This window comes from Lontra canadensis, unplaced genomic scaffold (assembly GCF_010015895.1).
Source record: "Lontra canadensis isolate GAN:19392208 unplaced genomic scaffold, GSC_riverotter_1.0 scaffold23, whole genome shotgun sequence".
In the NCBI taxonomy this organism is placed as follows: domain Eukaryota; kingdom Metazoa; phylum Chordata; class Mammalia; order Carnivora; family Mustelidae; genus Lontra; species Lontra canadensis.
Window position 1 is genome coordinate 6,812,421 of NW_022631017.1, and position 17,108 is coordinate 6,829,528.

Sequence of the window (17,108 nt, forward strand, 5' to 3'; positions counted from 1 at the left end):
TGTGAAGACTCTACCTGGAGACACAGACTGACAGAATGAGGAGGCAGGGAAGGGTAACACCTGTTAAGAATCAGCTCTGAACACGAATAGGAAAGAACTTCCCGCCGGCTGAAGAGGGAAAACAAAGATTTCCACTGATCACATCAAAACACACAAGTTCAATAAATACCTGCCTTCGGTTTTTATCTACGTAGCCCAGTAACGAGCCACAACAGCACGCGGGAAAGAACCTATTCCAAGCCCCGGCCAGGGAGTGGGAATGCTGGCGTGGGGCACCTCCAGTCAGGCCTCAAAACTGAGTAGGGACGAAGACCCAGAATGGAAGAGGGAGCCAGCCTGACCCTCCAGTCCTCCCTGTCAGCCACTGGGAGTCACAGCTGCCTGTGACCGCTCACTGTCCTGACCTGTCCCTAGTTCAGCTGTTAAAAGCTGTGTGTCACCAACAGGGAATCCTGGTGTCCCCTCATGCCTCCTCAGACCAGGGCAAGTCACTTTTCTCACTCCATGGTGACAGGCACGTCTTCCACATCTCGGGGGACTGCGCTCTGAAGCTCACGCCGAATCTCAGGGGACAGCTGTGGATGGGGCTGCAGTCGGAGCAGTTCCAAGAGGGCCTCCTTCTGATCCGTGGCTAGGTCTGCCTTGTAGCGCTGGACCAAAGTCAGGAGGCACTGGTGCCAGAGCACAGGCAGTTCGCGCCTATCAGTCCGGAAGCCCAGGAAGTGGAAGACCAGGGCGTCCAGCACACGGTAGGGCAGCGCATACTTCTTATCCAGCAACAGTCGCAGGAAGATGCTGTTAGCACCGCTGTATTCCATCTCGGCGATTTTCAGCATAGCTGCGCTGGTGGGGAAGGATTAGTGGAAGGGGGATGCTGGAGGAAGGGCCGCCTTCTACCATCCCTCCGACCCCTTTCCTCCTCTGTTGGCCCCTGCACTGTGCTATTCCCGAAGGGGGCCATCTCAGGCTGCCTTCTCACCTACACAACCTGACACTCCCTCGGCCCCAGTTACCAGCTCAACGCAGATTTCACCCCAGATCCCTACTTCTTGCTCAACCGCTGGTCTCAGTATCTGGCTAGAATAGGTTCAAGCATGTGAAGATCTCCACCCTTACACACTTTCTTCCCATGTTTCCTATTCATTCATTCAACTCTTTACTAAGCACCTGCCATGTGCCAGGCACTGGGCTCCTGTTTTGGGGGAGCTTACATTCTAGTGGAGCGGCAACACACTCAGGAGCTTCAACAAGCCACAGACCCAGGGCTGTTCCAGCTCCTTCTCCACTGTGTGTCCCCCTACACCCCCATCCTGGGATTCTCCTATCTGGGTCTCTCCTAACTGTCCTCCACTCCCACCGACACTACCTGGAGTGCAACACAGGGATGGAGCATTTGGTGATGATGCTACCCACAATGATGGCTTCCCGGAGAGTACAGGTGCCAGACTCGCACAGTGGGATCAGGATCCCTGGGGAGAGTCAGAGACGGGGGTCACCTTGAGTTCAGGGTGAGGCGCTACAGCAGCTCCCCACCTACCCGAAATATAGTCAGCTCCCAAGTCAGGCTTGTTGCTTTCACCTGCAGGAGCTCCAGTCCCTCCCTCTCAGTGGCCTCCCGGGTTCCCACCTTTAAACCAGGCTCCGGGCTTAAACAGGGCCTTCTTGAGAGCCATATAGAGGTGGAAATTCAGTCGTTTGTATTCGGCGATGTCGTCTCGTACCCGGGGGAGCAGGACAAGGTTGTAGAAGCGCTGAGCCATGCGTTCCTTGAGGTTAGAGGCGAAAATCCTGGTTTTTTTGGGGGGGGGTGGGGGGTGGGAAGGAGGGATATGGGGGGAAGATCCCAGGTCACTGGACAGTGTGGCACTGGCACTTTGAGTATCATCATGGCTGGTGCACACATGAGATGTGAGGGGTGTGTGGGAGTCAGCTGTGTGCACCCGACACCCAAGTCAGATGAGAGGGCACAGGACAGGCTACCAGGTGCCCCCAAGCAGAGTGAGGGCTGTCTTTAGAAAAACCTGTGCTCTCCACTGTTCCCTTTCCTTCCCCAACATGGGTTCTCTCTACGCTTGTTACGAAGGAACTGAGCCTGCCTGGGGAGCCACAGACTTCGGAGGCCCCTCTGACACACCAAAGGTTGTCCCCCAGTAGGTTATGAGCCCTGCTTCTGGAAACTCATCAGAGCAGAGTCTCAATGTGGTCCTGGCCCTGAGGCCGGAAACAGGAAAGCGGGGAAAACAGTGAGCTAAAGAAGCACAGGCTAGAGCTCTGGGGCAGGACTAAAACAACAACAATGGCAGACAAAGCCTGTCCCCCTCACCCTCAGCCTCTACCCAACCCCCTTTACTCCACCTTGTAGCCTGGTACATGGCAGCTGCAGTCCAGGCCTCGGGCTCCGTCACGTAGAGGATCTGCTCCCAGTTGGAGAGCGCAGGGATGATCTTGAAGGCCTTGGGCAGCTTCCCGCTGCGGTATGTGGATAACACCTGGGGACGGGGGTGCAGAATGAGCACTGCCAATGACAAAGAAGCCGCGTGCCCCATGCCAGGCCCGTCTGTGTGGTTTTCACGGCTTGCTCACTTAGTCCTCACAACAACCCTGTAAGGATGTGCTCCTAGCACCTCATTTCCCAGGTAGGGAAACCAAGACCAGGGTTAAGGAACCTTCCCCAAGGCCACCAAGTGCCTGAGTGGCACAGCGGGAATCAGGACCCACACACACGGGCTCTTAAGTCTGCTCCTGGCCACTGAGCCTCATTTGTGTGGGAAGAGAAAGCCGGAGGTGGGAGCCCACAGCCCCTGGCAGGGTATTCCATCATGGCTCTCCTCTCAGCTCTTACCTCCCGGACTCCCCTGTAGACCTCCAGAACCCGGGGGTCCAGCTGAGGCATGGGAAAGCCTGACACCTCTGACATAACCGTCTCAACTTCCGTCTGCTTCTCAGTCAGCTTCTCCATGATGATGTCAGCCAGGGTACGCCTATGAGTAAGGGAGGTGCGGGAGGGAAGGAGAGAGGGCTGGGGTCAGTCCAGGAAACTCTACACAACCCGTGTTGGGATGTGAGGCCCCAGTCTCCCTGGGCCATACCACCCACCACAGAATCCCTGCAGGGTGCGGAGAACCTGAAAGTCATTCATTCTGGGACAAAGCTGACAGTGTAGGTAGGTGAAGAACCTGCATTCCCCCTGTATGACCCTGGGCACATTCCTTGGCCTCTCTACACCTCAGTTTTCCTCATCTGTGAGACAGTGATATTAACAGTACCTAACTCCTAAAGTCAGCATGAGGATTATAGGAGTTAACGTTTGTATGTTACTTGGAACCATTAGGACATAGCAAGCATGCAGGAAACATTGTTTATTTCAAATGCATCTATCCTGTGCTGGTGATATGCGGAGGAGTCCCGTTACAAAGTCCTGGTGAGACCTCTCCAGTGGGCCAGACACATCTCAGTTACCTTCCAAAATTTTAAGGAGTGAGAGGCCATTAAGGAGGGACTATGACACAAACTTGCCCATAACTTCATTTATTAACATTTATGGAGGGGCCCCTGGGTGGCTCCGTGGGTTAAAGCCTCTGCCTTTGGCTTGGGTCCTGATCCTGGGGTCCTGGGATCGAGCCCCATACCAGGCTCCCTGCTCAGCAGGAGTCTGTTTCTCCCTCTCCCTCTGCCTGTCGCTCTGCCTACTTGTGCTCTCCATCTCTCTGTCAAATAAATAAATATAATCTTTAAAAAAATTAAAATTTATGGAAAGGTTTCTAAGATTAATGATATTTTTCTCAGGTTCCTTATGTAGAGCGTATCACACATCACCTTATTGTGACAATTGGAATTACTGTCACGTTGGGCTTCAGGATAATAACAGTGTCTTCAGAAGCTCTACGGTACGTTTAAAACACCTCCTGTTTTCTCAACACCAGGCAGTGAGGCAGGGTTGGCAGATGTTACTTCATATAGGCTGTGCGACATCTCAAAGAGGTGTCATTACTGCCCTTATTCAGACACAGGAACAGATACCCACAGAGGACAATAATTCCTCCAAGGTCTTACAGCCTTGCTGGGTGTTCAACCCTGGTACTTCACGTTCTAAAGTTCAGGTACTTGACGGTATGCTATTATGTGCCCCCAACTGCACCGGTCTCTGACTGCTGAGTTCACGTGGGTCTGGGCTTGGCTTTCAGAAGCTGCCAGCTGTCATTTCTCAAGACTGTCAACAGGCCCTGTTTTCGGTAGCTGCGACTTTACTGCTCTGTGTTCTGCCAGCATGCTGTGTTACAAAGGAGTTCCGAGGTGCTGAGCGAGAACCCAAGGGGCTCTCTGGCAGGACAAACATACCAACCCAGGACACACTGTGACATCTACTTCAGCTGCTGGGCATAAGTGTGGGCAATGGGCTCATTTTCTCACTCTGTGCTCTCGAGTAAGTGATCACAGAACTCCTTCAGCCTTTTTTTTTTTTTTTTTAAGATTTTATTTATTTATTTGACAGAGCGAGAGAGAAATCACAAGTCGGCCGAGAGAGAGAGGGGGAAGCAGACTCCCTGCTTAGCAGAGAACCCAATGTGGGGGCTCGATCCCAGAACCCTGAGATCATGGCCTAAGCCAAAGGCAGAGGCTTAACCTACCGAGCCATCCAGGTGCCCCTTAGTTTCCCTTTCTTTTCTTTTTTTTTTTAAGTTTCCCTTTCTTATTCTCAATATTACTAGCAAAGAGATATGCATTAGCCCTAAAAAGTTTAAGAACTAAGAACAGCATCATGTAAGTATCACAGGGTCAGAATCAACTAGTTGAGGGCCTTTATCCGAGACACCGCCTCCCCTGGGTCAGAATCTATGGGCTTGAGAGTTTGACCACAGGAGCTTCAGTGCCCGCGTGCTTTGGAGCTGCCACTTAGGATACAAGGCAAGAAAAGTGTGCTTCCAACCGGGGGCGAGTCTGCCTACCAGGGAACATCTAACAGTCTGGACACATTGTTTGGTTATCGTGATTATGGGAAAGATCACTGCTGGCACCCAGCAAGCAGAAGTCAGGCATGCTGCTAAACATCGCCCAGTGCACGGGACAGCCTCCATAAAAAATAATTATCCAGCCCAAAATGCCAGTAGAGCCGAGGCTGAGAAACCCTGGCTGAACTGATGCTGAAAGTGTGAAAGAGACCTGGCCAAGGAAATTAGCACTCAGAAAACCGAGCAGACCAAAACCAAATCCAATGGGATAGACTGCCCTGGAGGCATGAGAGAAGGCCCTATAGCTGTCTCCCTGGGCAGTTCTATAAGTGGACAGCTGGGCCTGGGTTATTCCCACTGAGGATGGGCCGGTTCCCCAAAACTAGCTATGCTCAGGCCCTTCCCAAAGGCAGGGAACCGAAACTGCCAGGGCATCTGCTTTCCTGTAGGAAAGCTGCCACCGGGACCCGACCTCCCACACCCCCAGGCCATGCCAGCTTTACCTGGCAGGAGGGTTCTTGTTCATGAACATCTCAATGGCACGCTCATCCTCAGGGTCCACGACCACCTCTGCATGATGGCCTGACCCCGTCATTGTGGCAGCCTTCTCCAGGGTGGGCCACTCCTCGTCCTCATCATCTGATCCATCCTGTGGGACTCCTGGACCTAGAAGAGGAGAAAAATGGATGAGCAAACGCAAGTCGTGGGTGGGAGATGTAGAGGTCAATTCAGTGTTACCCATGATGCACAGTACAAGCCTCAAATGGGCTTGTAACAGGCACGGACAATCGTAGTGAAAGCAGCGATGCCCCACTGTCTTCCAGTTCCGGGGGTGGGGGGGTCTTGTTTCCAATCTCGCTTGAGAAACAAAATGTACAAATATGAGCTAAGGAACAGCGATGCCAATGAATAATCACTAACACGCAGGACCTCTTCTAAACACTGTACCTAATTTTCGTAACACCAAGAAGTAGGTACTACTTTTCTCCCCAGTTTCAGAGGGGGACTCTGAAGCATGGGAAAGTTAAGTAACTTGCCTAGGCAGGTAGTCTGGGTTTAGACTGCGCGTTCTTCCCCTCTGTTCTATACACCTTGTAGGGTTTCATTATACGCCAAAATGAGTAGTAGAGGCAGTGTATACCACAGGCATGTAAAAGGTGATGAAAGCAGAGGACGATCAGACTCTGGACAGGCAGTACAAGGGCTGGAGGAGTGTGCTCCAGGTGTGGGTAACAACACTGGCAGAAACGGTTGGTTACCAGAGTATCTAACAGGCTATAGCACGAAATAAGGCTAGAGCAGTAAAGTAAGGCTACATGCAGAGGGTCTTGAGGCCAGGCAACGGGGTTCAGATTTCAATGGAACAAACCCCCTCCCCCTGCCTTTAGAACTTATTTATTTGAGAAAGAGTGTGTGTGTATGCACGTGAGCATGAACAAGGGCAGGGGCGGAGGCAGAAGGCAAGGAAGAAGCAGACTCCCAGCTGAATGCAGAGCCAGACACCGCACAGGGCTCAATTCCAGGACACTGAGATTATGACCTGAGCCAAAGTCAGATGCTTAACTGACTGAGCCACCCAGGCACCCCGGCACAACCCATTTTTATAACTGATTATTGGAAGGCTACAGCTAGCTAAGCATCTGGAAAGGTTTATGTAATAATCCAAGCAGAAAGATATAATGTTACACATGAACAGCTCATTAAGAACAGAGGCAGTGAGGGCATCTGGGTAGCTCAGTCAGTTAGGCGCCTGCCTTCGGCTTGGGTCATGATTGCGGGCTTCCTGGGATAGAGCCCCATGCATGGCTCCCTGCTCAGCAGGAAGTCTGCTTCTCTCTCTCCCTCTGCCTGCCACTCCCCGCTTGTGCGCACACTCTATCAAATAAATAAAATCTTAAAAAAAAGAACGGAGGCAGTGTGTGATAAAAGCTAAATGGGGGAGGGGGATGCACCAGATGTTTTGTCTCCACATGCTAACAAACCCCAAATCTGTGCCTGTAGGTAGATTTCCCTTTACTCCAAAGACTCACTCCAGCTCCCTCCTGTACAGCAGCTCTTGGATAAGCCACAGGCAATTCGAACTTCACCTGTCATCAACCGAATTCACTCTCTTTCCCTTCTAGGTCTCTGCCATTCACTTTATTCGTGTTTTAAGTAAATGGCACTACTGTCCACCAAATGCTGAGCCAGAACCTGGTAGGCCTGCCTCATCCCCTGTCCTCACCCCAATACACAATCAGTTAGCAAGTCCTATTCAATTCTACCTCCCAAACTATCTCTCAAATCCTTCACAGTTCTGCCTGAACCTAGATTAGCATCATCTCATCTGCATTAGTTCAACAATGCCCTAACTGGTCTCCATATGCTCCAACAGCCCCCTACTGTCTTTGGGACAGCTTTAAATCCTGAACATAGCCTTGGAGTTTTCTGCAGATTTGGTTCCTACCTACCCTACTACCATTAACCAATTCACTCAGCAAACAGTGAGTGCCTACTATATGTGAGGCACCATTCTGAGTGCTGAAATTAGTGTAAAAGACAAACTGACAGAGCCGAGTGTTTTAATAAGGGAGAGACAATAATAAGTATTAAAAGAAGACAAGTGCTATGAAAAAGACATAGAGCAGGGGCGCTTGGGTGGCTCAGTGGGTTAAAGCCTTTGCCTTCAGTTCGGGTCATGGTCCCAGGGTGCTGGGATCGAGCCCCGCATCGGGCTTTCTGCTCAGCAGGGAGCCTGCTTCCACCTCTCTCTCTGCCTACTTGTAATCTCTGTCAGATATATGAATGAAATTAAAAAAAAAAAAAAAAGAAAAGAAAAAGACATAGAGCAGAGTAGAGAAGTTCTAAGTGTGGAAGCAGGAATGGGAGCTCGCTCTTTCTTTTTTTAAAAAAGATTTTATTTATTTATTTGAGAGAGACACAGCGAGAGAGGGAACACAAGCAGGGGGAGTGGGAGAGGGAGAAGCAGGCTTCCCGCCAGACAAGGAGTCCAACGTGGAGTTAGATCCCAGCAAGCTGGGATCATGACCTGAGAAGAAGGCAGACACTTAATGACTGAGCCACCCAGGCACCCCATCTATCTTTCTTTTCCTTTCTTTCTTCTTCTTCTTCTTCTTTTTAATATTTTATTCATTTGGGAGAGAGAGAAAGGGACAAGCAGACTCCCTACTGAGCACGGAGCCCAACATAGACTCGATCCCAGGATCCTGATATCATGACTTGAGCAGAAGTCAAATGTTTAACCGAAAGAGCCACCCAGGTGCCCCCAGGTATTTCCATTTTTAACGGAGTGGCCACAGTAGGCGTCTCTGAGAAGTTGAAGAATCAGGGGAATAAATCTACAGGGGTATGAATACAAAAGAAATAATGAGGGCAAAAGCCCCAGCTTATTATGTTTAAGGAAAAATAAAGCCTGTATGGATGAAGAGGGCAAGGGGAAAGTATTAGAAGAGGTCAAATTGGCAACAGGGGCAGATCACATAGATCTTTGAAGTCTTCCCGCTGTTGCGAATGGACTGTAAGGTGGATGGGAATACTAATTAGGAAGCTACTACAATAATCCAGGTGAAATATTATGGTGGTTTAAACAGGACTGTGTTTCAAGGTGATGAGAAATGGTCTCTTAATCTATTTTGAAGACAGTCAACAGGATTTCCTAATAGATCAGATGTGGAGTAAGAAAGAGAGGAGTCCAAGATTTCTGTCTTGACGAAATGGAAAGATATCATCCTATTAACTGAGATGAGGAGGACAGTGGGAGGAGCAGGTTTGGCAAGAACAGAATTCCTGTTTTGGACACACTAAATTTGAGATATAAAAAAGGCAGCTGAAATAGAAGAATCTTATTTTCATGGAAGAGATCTGGGCAAGAATACAAAGTTGGAAGCAGTCACCATGTGGAAGCACTTAAACCATGAAACTGATGACAGCACCGCAGAAGTGACATGAAGAGAAGAGGTTCAAGAACTGAACCTTGTGGCCCATCAATGATAAGAGGCTGGACCCAAGAGAGGAGCCAGCAAAAGATACTGAAGCCAGAAGGCCAGTGTTCAACTGTCAAAAACAGTGCTCTCAGGACAAATTAAAGATGAGATCTGAGAAACGGATCAAGCAACTCGGAGGTCAACACATCCACCCTAATACTGACCATCTTTTAATTAGTCTCTCTTCCTCTTGAGCACCTAAACAATATCACTCTTTCTGCTCAGAGCACTTCCCACTCATTTTTTTTTTTTTAAGATTTCATTTGTTTATTTGACAGAGATCACAAGCAGGTAGAGAGGCAGGCAGAGAGAGAGAGGGGGAAGCAGGATCCCCGCTGAGCAGAGAGCCCCATGTGGGACTCGATCCCAGGACTCTGGGATCATGACCTGAGCAGAAGGCAGAGGCCTAACCCACTGAGCCACCCAGGCGCCCTTCCCACTCATTTTTCTCAACACAAAAGTCATGCAATCTGGGAAGCCTGACCCCAAAAGTAATGCTATTGTTATAAGGAAAGCTATTCTTTCTTTACCCTGGAATGTATTATTCTAATCATCAATTTAATTGTCTCTCTCTTGGGCTAGACTGTAAGATCCTGAAGTCAGGCACAAGGCTCTCCTGTTTCCTTCTTTACCCAAACCATCTAAACTCCTAGCACAGTGCAAAGCGCGGACCAGACAACCCCCAAGAAGGTACAGAACAAATGGATAAATGTTAGGAGTGCTCTGTGGCGTGAGCAACTACCTCCTGTTGGTCTAACTTCAGGGGTGCCTAGAAGCCGAGTATCTAAAACTACAAGTGGGTGTAGAGAGGTCTGACCACTCTAAATCTGGTCCAGAGCGGGGTCTCCCAATTCATTACCTTCGCAAGGGTGTATTGCAGACCCCTTATTTACTTTATTTGATTTTCTTGATTTCAAACGAGTCTCGTGCTAAATACCTTTTGGCCGTCTACTCCTCCCCTCCCCCAAACGAACCTCCCTCTTCCTGGTACTCCCCCCACCACCACTCACCGAGCCGCGTGGTACGCTCGCGTGGCGCTGCGGGCTTGCCCCCAGTCCCATGCTCGGTCTCGAGTTCCTCCTGCTGCTGCCGTGCTTGCTGCAAAATCCGTCGGGTCAGCCGGGGCCCCACATACTCTTCCTCCTCGTCTCCGGTCCCACGACCGCGCCGCTTTTCCCGGGCTCCTGCTCGCACCGCGTCCCCACTCAGGATCTGCTCAGCCAGGGGAGCATGTTTTTCCTGACCCGCAGCTCCGCGAGCCGCCTTGAATTTGGGCATTTTCCTCCAAAACGCCGCCGGAAAACTTCACACGTGGGGACGAAGGGGAGTGGGGGGAGTCTTCAGTGCACTTGCGCAGTGAACTCTCAGTTCCCAAGAGACTCCCACGGAGATTACAGCGCCTCCTAGCGTTCGGAGGCCAGAAGTGCCATTCGCGCCGTCACACCCCCTAAAAGAGCTCACGGATCCTGGAGCTGGACTCCCGAATAAACTCATTGCATTTAACGTTGTATTCTCCAAGTGGTGGCAGTCGAGCGATGATTTTTCTACTTTCACGGATCGAAGACCTATGTCCCCAGACGCGAACTTCCCCAGCTGGAAGGCCGGGGGCAGGAGTCGAGCAGTGACGTCACTGGAGGCGTCACCGAGGAGGTGCCTCGACCTGCCCCTGCTCCTCGTGGGCAGGTCGACTGGACGCTCTGTTTTTACGTCATTTCCGGAGCACCTCCCTCCGCAGAATCTTGCATTAGGGGGGATTCGCCTAGTGTGGGCGGCCGGAGACCGCTGTGATTCAACTGTTTGTTCCTGTCACACTCCTGGCCCGGTACCATGGGAGTGACTTGGTAGGTCCGCAAGGGACTTTGAGGGGCGGCGTTTGGGGTCGGGAAGGGCCCTAAGGAGCCTGGAGTGTACCAGGGAGGAGGCTCGGGACCAGGGTCCGCGGTCCTCCACGAGCTGAGCAAGATGTCTTCGGAATGTGTGGGTGAGGGAGGCACTGTGAGGGCTGCGGATTCTCTGGGCTTGTTTGCTCGAAGATGCTTCCTTTCGTCCTGGAAGGCGGCAGGTGAAAGGTTTTGTCCCAGGAACCCATCGGTGGTGAAACTCCTTTCTTTTTCTTCCTTCCCAGGAGGCCATCGGGCTGCCAGGGGTAGAACTTAAGCGTTGGAAATAGAATGTCCGGACTGGGACCCAATCTGCAGGCAGGGCTAGAGGGGGTGCAGGATAGGCCACGAGGGAACCATCTTTTTTTCAGGTTTTCTCCTGCCCCTCCCTACAGCCACCTAATGCAGTTAGACCAGCCCGTGTCTGGTTCTGGTGTGGCCGTTTTAAGATCTTCAGTCTAAGGGGCGGGAGGGAGAAGCTGTTGGAGTCAGATGAGGGTTCAGGTACGTCACCTCTTAGGGATCGGTTTCCCACTGTGTTTAATTATATGATTGGTCTAGTTTCTATGGACTTTACTGACATGATATAAGTAGGGTGGCAGAGAACGGTATGGGCCTAATGCCTGGGGCATGGGTTCCAGAATGCTAGATTTCAGGTCTTTTTTGGTTTTGTTTTGAATATTGGTAAGTATTAGCATGTTTCCAGTAAGAGAGGGCTGGAGGCTAGGATATTCTGAAGTCAGTGGCCAGAGCCCGTGGGAACTACTTTTTCTGGTAGCTCTAGTTCTTGCTGGCTTGTCCGTTACTGCACCTTTGTTTTCCATAGTGGACATCATGAGCCTTTTCTAAGTCTTCTTGTGTAAGGAGGAATGTGTGAGGGATGGAATGAAAGGTTTGCAGCATAGAGCCTTGGAACTTTGGAAGCCTCTGTTCTCTCAGAAGACAAGAGAGGGAATGGGACCCTTAAGTTTTTCACACTCCTGGGACTTCTGACCCCTATAACATCAGTTTAGGGATTCTCTTATGTTTCTCAATAAGGCACATCATCTCGTTGCTCATGAGTGCCTTTTCCGGTGGAGAGTTGTGACAATTTTTAGCAACAGCAGGACTTCCATTTTTATACCTTCATGTAATTGATCATAAAGTTACCTGGTGTCTTCCTAAATTCAGTAACATGCAGTTTTTATATAGCTAGGTACCACATGCAGTAGTTTTTGTTTTCTTTTAAATCTATGTCTTTGCCTTAAAAACTTTTCAATAGGCAGCAATGTCTCTAGGGAAACAATCTAGTATAATGGAGAAGAACACAGACACGGAGCCAGCCTGCTGGCTTTGAATCTTGGCTACACCATACCAAGCTCTGTGACCTTGTGCGAGTTACTCAATCCCTCTGTACTTCAGTTTTTTCGTTTGTAGCAAGGATACAAATAATAGCTCATTTATAGGGCTGTTGTGAGGATTCAAAGAGTTCATTTGTCTAAAGGCCTTTGGACTCTGCCTGGTACGTGCAGAGATGCGAAATGATTGTTATCTACTACTCTAAAGGGGAAGCCAGTTTCACTTACCGTAGAAGGAAATCTTGAAAATAACATTTTTATTTCATTGTTTTGATTTTATTCTTGGACGCACTGTCGCCTCTCATTCCTAAAGATTATAAACTTGAGGCTTGCTTTCTCTTGGATCCTAGGGCTGTTGAATACAATTTTCTGCATTGACGGAAATGTTCTATGACACCATTGTCTAATACACTAGCCTTCGGTCACATGTGGCTATTGAGCCTTTAAAATGTGGGTAGTGTAGCTGAGGAGTTGACTTTTTAATTTGACTTGTTTTATTAGTGTAAGTATAAATAGCCACATGCGGCTTGTGGCTACTGTTCTGGACAGCGCACAAAGTGTTAGAGAAATGGTGTAAGGACATACTAACCCCAGATTGAGATTTTCCCTATATAGTCAGAACTGAAGTAATCACAAAGGACATCCCTTTCTCATATGACCCAGTGTTACGGATTGCTCAATCTCTGTACCACTTAAAACCTTCTTCTTCTTCTTTTTTTTAATGAGACTATTTTTTAAATCATTTTACTTTATTATTTTTTAAGATTTTATTTATTTATTTGACAGAGAGAGCGTACAAGTAGGCAGAGTGGCAGGCAAAGGGGGAGGGAAAAGCAGGCTCTCCATCTCCAGACAAGGAGCCTGATGTGGGACTCTATCCCAGCACCCTGGGGTCATGACCTGAGCCAAAGGCAAATGTTTAATCGACTGAGGCACCCAGGCTCCCTTAAAACCTTCTCTTGAACATTGGCATACATGTCCTGCTTGGGAAACATTGGTGTGATAGGGAGTTCACTGTACTGATGAGAGTGTCCTGAGACCTGTGTTCTAGTTCTCAGTGGAGCTCTCAGGAACTGTGAGCCTCTATTTCTTTGTCTTTAAAATGAGAGAGAGGATCAGGGTAACTCCTGGCCCTGAAGAGCTGTGATTCTGTGCGTAAATGAATGGCTCAGTGAGTGCACCTAGGTCTCCGGATACTGATGATTTGGTCCTCTCCCTTCCAGTGTGTCCCAGATGCCTGTGGCTGAGGGCAAGAGTGTCCAGCAGACGGTGGAGCTCCTCACCCGGAAATTGGAGATGCTTGGGGCAGAGAAGCAAGGAACATTTTGTGTGGATTGTGAGACCTACCACACAGCTGCCTCCACTCTTGGCAGCCAAGGTCAGTGAGATGGATCTGCATGATGGCTGGAACCTCGCTTGGAGTTGATTGACGTGCATGTTCATTGAAATCTTTTTTTTTTCCCTCTATTGGAATCTTTATGCTCTTTTGCTAAGGGTGGTATTCTTGAACATGTGGCACATGTTTCTGAATTCATTAAATCTTGGTCCTTCATCTCTTAGACTGGGCCGATGCTTTAGTCTTTTTGCACTTTGCACTTTTTTTTTTTTTTTAAAGATTTTATTTATTCATTTGACAGAGAGATCACAAGCAAGCAGGGAGGCAGGCAGAGAGAGAGGAGGAAACAGGCCCCCCGCGGAGCAGAGAGCCTGATGTGGGGCTCGATCCTAGGACCCTGGGACCATGACCCGAGCCGAAGGCAGAGGCCTTAACCCACTGAGCCACCCAGGCGCCCCTGCACTTTGCACTTTTAAAGCTGTGTTTCTCAGGGGATTGTTCACTGGTTAATGGCATCTAAGCATCTGGGTTACTTGGTAAAGGTGCAGAGTCCTGGGGCGCCTGTGTGGCTCAGTCGATTAAGCATCCAACTCTTGATTTTGGCTCAGGTCCTGATCTCAGGAATCAAGTCCTGCATCTGGCTCCATGCGGAGTACAGCATCTGCTTAGAATTCTCTCTCCTTCTCCCTCTTCCCTCCTTCTCACTCTCTAGCTCTCTCACAAATAAGTAAATAAAATCTTAAAAAAATAAAGGTGCAGAGTCCCGGCTCTCCTTACCATCTGACTGGTGCTGCAGGCCTCATAATTACACTTCAGCCAGCTCCCTTGATGATCTTTACACGCTCTTCAGTTTGAGAGGGACTCCTTTTAGGTCCGGAAGTCTATGATCCTTTCACAGCTTTAGAGTGTTCAGAACTTCGTGCAGAAAGGCTTTCAGATTCCCACACCTAGTCAGTGGCCTTGGATATCTCACTGGCATCACCTTGACCTTTACATCAACTTTTGTTTTAAATATATTGAGATGGACTGTGGATGGTGGTGGTAGGGAGGCAAAGAGAATCTTTTTTATTCTTCAAATTTTTATTTGAAAATTCTAGTTAGTTAACATACAGTGTAATATTGGTTTTAGGAGTAGAATTTACTGATTTGTTGCTTACTGTAACACTGGGTGTTCATCACCCCATTTAGCCGCCACCCATCTCCCTTCTTGGATCCTGTTTGTTATCTATTGTTAAGAGTCTTTTATGGTGGGGTGTCTGGGTGGCTCGCTTGTTTAGCATCTGTCTTCGGCTCAGGTCATGATCCCAGGGTTCTGGGATCGAGCCCCACATCGGGCTCCCTGCTAAGGAGGGAGCCTGCTTCTCCCTCTCCCACTCCCCCTGTTTGTGTTCCCTCTCTCACGGTCTCTCTGTCAAATAAATAATAAAATCTTAAAAAAAAAAAAGTCTTCTATGGTTTGCTCCTCCCTATCTCTTTTTTTCCCCTCCTGTATGTTCAACTGTTTTGTTTCTTAAATTCTACATATGAATGAAATCATACTGTATTTGTCTTTCTCTGATTTACTTCACTTACCATAATACACTCTATTTCTATCCATGTTGCGGATCTCAAGATTTTTCTTTTTGATGGCTGATTAATATTCCATTATGCATCTCTATAATATATGTAGATGTAGTAAATGTATAGGTCATATGTATATATAGATAGTAGATATGTATCTATACATTTCCCACATTTTCTTTGTCCGTGCATCAGTTGATGGACATTTGGGCTCTCTCCATAATTTGGCTATTGTTGATAATGCTGTTGTAAACATCAGGATGCATGTACCTCTTCAGATCTGTACTTTTGTATCCTTTGGATAATTACCTAGTAGTGCAATTGCTGGGTCGTAGGGTAGTTTCTTAAATTCTTGAGAAAACTCCATACTGTTTTCCACAGTGGCTATACCAGTTTGCATTGGTATAGCCACTTCCAAGTGCCATTACACTTCCAACAGTGTAAGGGTGTTCCCCTTTCTCTACATCCTTGCCAACATCTGTTATTTCCTGTGTCAGAGAATCTTTGCATGTGAATTAGGGAGCCTGGGTTCTCTTAGTCTTGGCTCTGCATTAATTTGACCTGGGACAGTTCCAGAGCACAGTGATTAAGAGGTTAGATCATGGAACCAGAGAACTAAGTCCTGGTCACATACTAAGTGCAACTTATGGAAGTTCCACAACCTATGACCGTTTCTGTGCCGGTCATTAGCCTATTTCCCCTGTAGATCCATTCCCCATACTTTGCCTGCAATCAGCATTTGCCAGGCCCCTTTTAGTCACCTTCCGCCAGTGAGGGGCAGTGGGGAAGGTTAGAGGACCGAAGAAAGAGCACAGGATCTCCACTCCTGCTTTGAGCAGTGTCTCCGGATGTGACTGTGTCTATCCCTTGGGTTTAGCTCCTGCTGGGTGCCCCTTGTGCCTGGCTCAAATGACAACACATCCTTTCTTTTTCCTTCCAGACTAAGGGAAGCAGTAATAGGAAGTATTTCTTATTCCTAATAAGCAGTATTATTTCTTATAGTAGCTTCCTGTGCTGCTAGTATTTGAGTGGCCTCACCATTTGTTTTTTTTTTTTGGTTTTCCCAACCCTGGTATTTTGTTCCCTGTATTAAATCCCCTCTGATGAAAATATTTTCTACGTGGTCTGTTTCTGTATCTTCCCAGGACTGTTCTGTCATTTGTGAAATGAAAATATCATAGTACTGATCCCCTGGTGTTGTGGTCATTAAATAAGTTGTTGTGGTCATTAAATAATACATGCAAAGTACTTAGAACTGAGGTTGTCATGTAGTGTTTAATAAATAAGAGCTCTGCTGAGTTTCATCACCAGTAAAATCACAGTGTTACTTACCATTAGTTTTGCCTTCAGTAGGAAGGATGTAGGAATTAAAAGAGAGAACAGTTATGAAAGCATTTGGAAAACGAAACATTTGTGCACAGATATAAGATGGCATACGTATCTATGAAACTACCTGTCAGAGGCTCTGTTTCCTGATTTGACCTTTACTTTTTAAGGAGCTACAGTCTAGTTGGGGAGAGGACACATTGGTAGCAGACAGTGGGGTGGAATGGAAGGAGCAATAGACTTGAGGTCAGAAGGCCCGGATTGGAGTTCCACTTCTGCTCCTTGCTGACTCTGTGCCTTTAGATCACAAGTTCTCCCGTGAGCCGGCATTAACATTATGGAGAGAGCTCGTTAACACAGATTGTGGGGTACCTCCCAGACGTTTCCACTCAATAAGTATCAGCTAGGGCAGAGAATCCACATTTTCAACAAGTGCCCAGGCGGTGGCGCTGCTGCTGCTGCTGCTGGTCCAGAACCCTATAGGCTTCATTTTCTTGTCTGTAAAAGGGGGAGAGTAACACTGGTTCTGCTTGCTTCACAAGTTTGTGCTGATACAAAGATACCTTTTTAAAAAAGATTTATTTATTTGAGAGAGAGAGAAAGCACAAACTGGGGGAGAGAAAGAGGGCGAAGCAGACTATGCAGGGCTTGATCCCAGGATCCTGAGTTCATAACCTGAGCCAAAAGCAGACTCTTAGGGGCGCCTAGGTTAAGCCTCTGCCTTCAGCTCAGGTCAT

General features: G+C 48.3%; 2 protein-coding genes across 3 annotated transcripts in view; one reads left to right on the plus strand and one right to left on the minus strand.

Annotated features, from left to right (window-relative positions):
* Positions 1–90: 90 nt before the first annotated feature.
* Positions 91–10,251, minus strand: BYSL (bystin like). Its single transcript, XM_032862192.1, has 7 exons — positions 9,943–10,251; positions 5,453–5,615; positions 2,843–2,981; positions 2,356–2,489; positions 1,628–1,788; positions 1,367–1,469; positions 91–843 (listed from the first exon to the last, which is right to left on the minus strand). The coding sequence occupies exons 1-7, from the start codon at positions 10,208–10,210 to the stop codon at positions 498–500; spliced, it is 1,314 nt and encodes a 437-aa protein (XP_032718083.1). The 5' UTR covers positions 10,211–10,251; the 3' UTR covers positions 91–497.
* The window catches only part of MED20 (mediator complex subunit 20), a 50,746-nt gene continuing 39,203 nt past the window's right edge, over positions 5,566–17,108 (plus strand). The window contains exons 1-2 of one of the 2 annotated variants that reach the window (XM_032862203.1): positions 5,566–5,645; positions 13,373–13,527. In XM_032862203.1, the coding sequence (XP_032718094.1) occupies positions 5,632–5,645; positions 13,373–13,527 (169 nt within the window). In that variant the 5' untranslated portion in view covers positions 5,566–5,631. Of the gene's footprint in view, positions 5,646–10,672; positions 10,774–13,372; positions 13,528–17,108 lie in introns of those variants that run through there. The other variant, XM_032862202.1, reaches the window with a different exon arrangement.

Excerpts from the sequence above, each read along its gene's own strand:
- BYSL (XM_032862192.1), bottom strand. The coding sequence starts at position 10,210 with ATGCCCAAATTCAAGGCGGCTCGCGGAGCTGCGGGTCAGGAAAAACAT. Across the intron at positions 5,616-9,942 it reads CGAGCGTACCACGCGGCTCG|GTCCAGGAGTCCCACAGGAT; the intron begins GTGAGTGGTGGT and ends CTCCTCTTCTAG. Across the intron at positions 1,470-1,627 it reads GCCCGGAGCCTGGTTTAAAG|GGATCCTGATCCCACTGTGC; the intron begins GTGGGAACCCGG and ends GACTCTCCCCAG.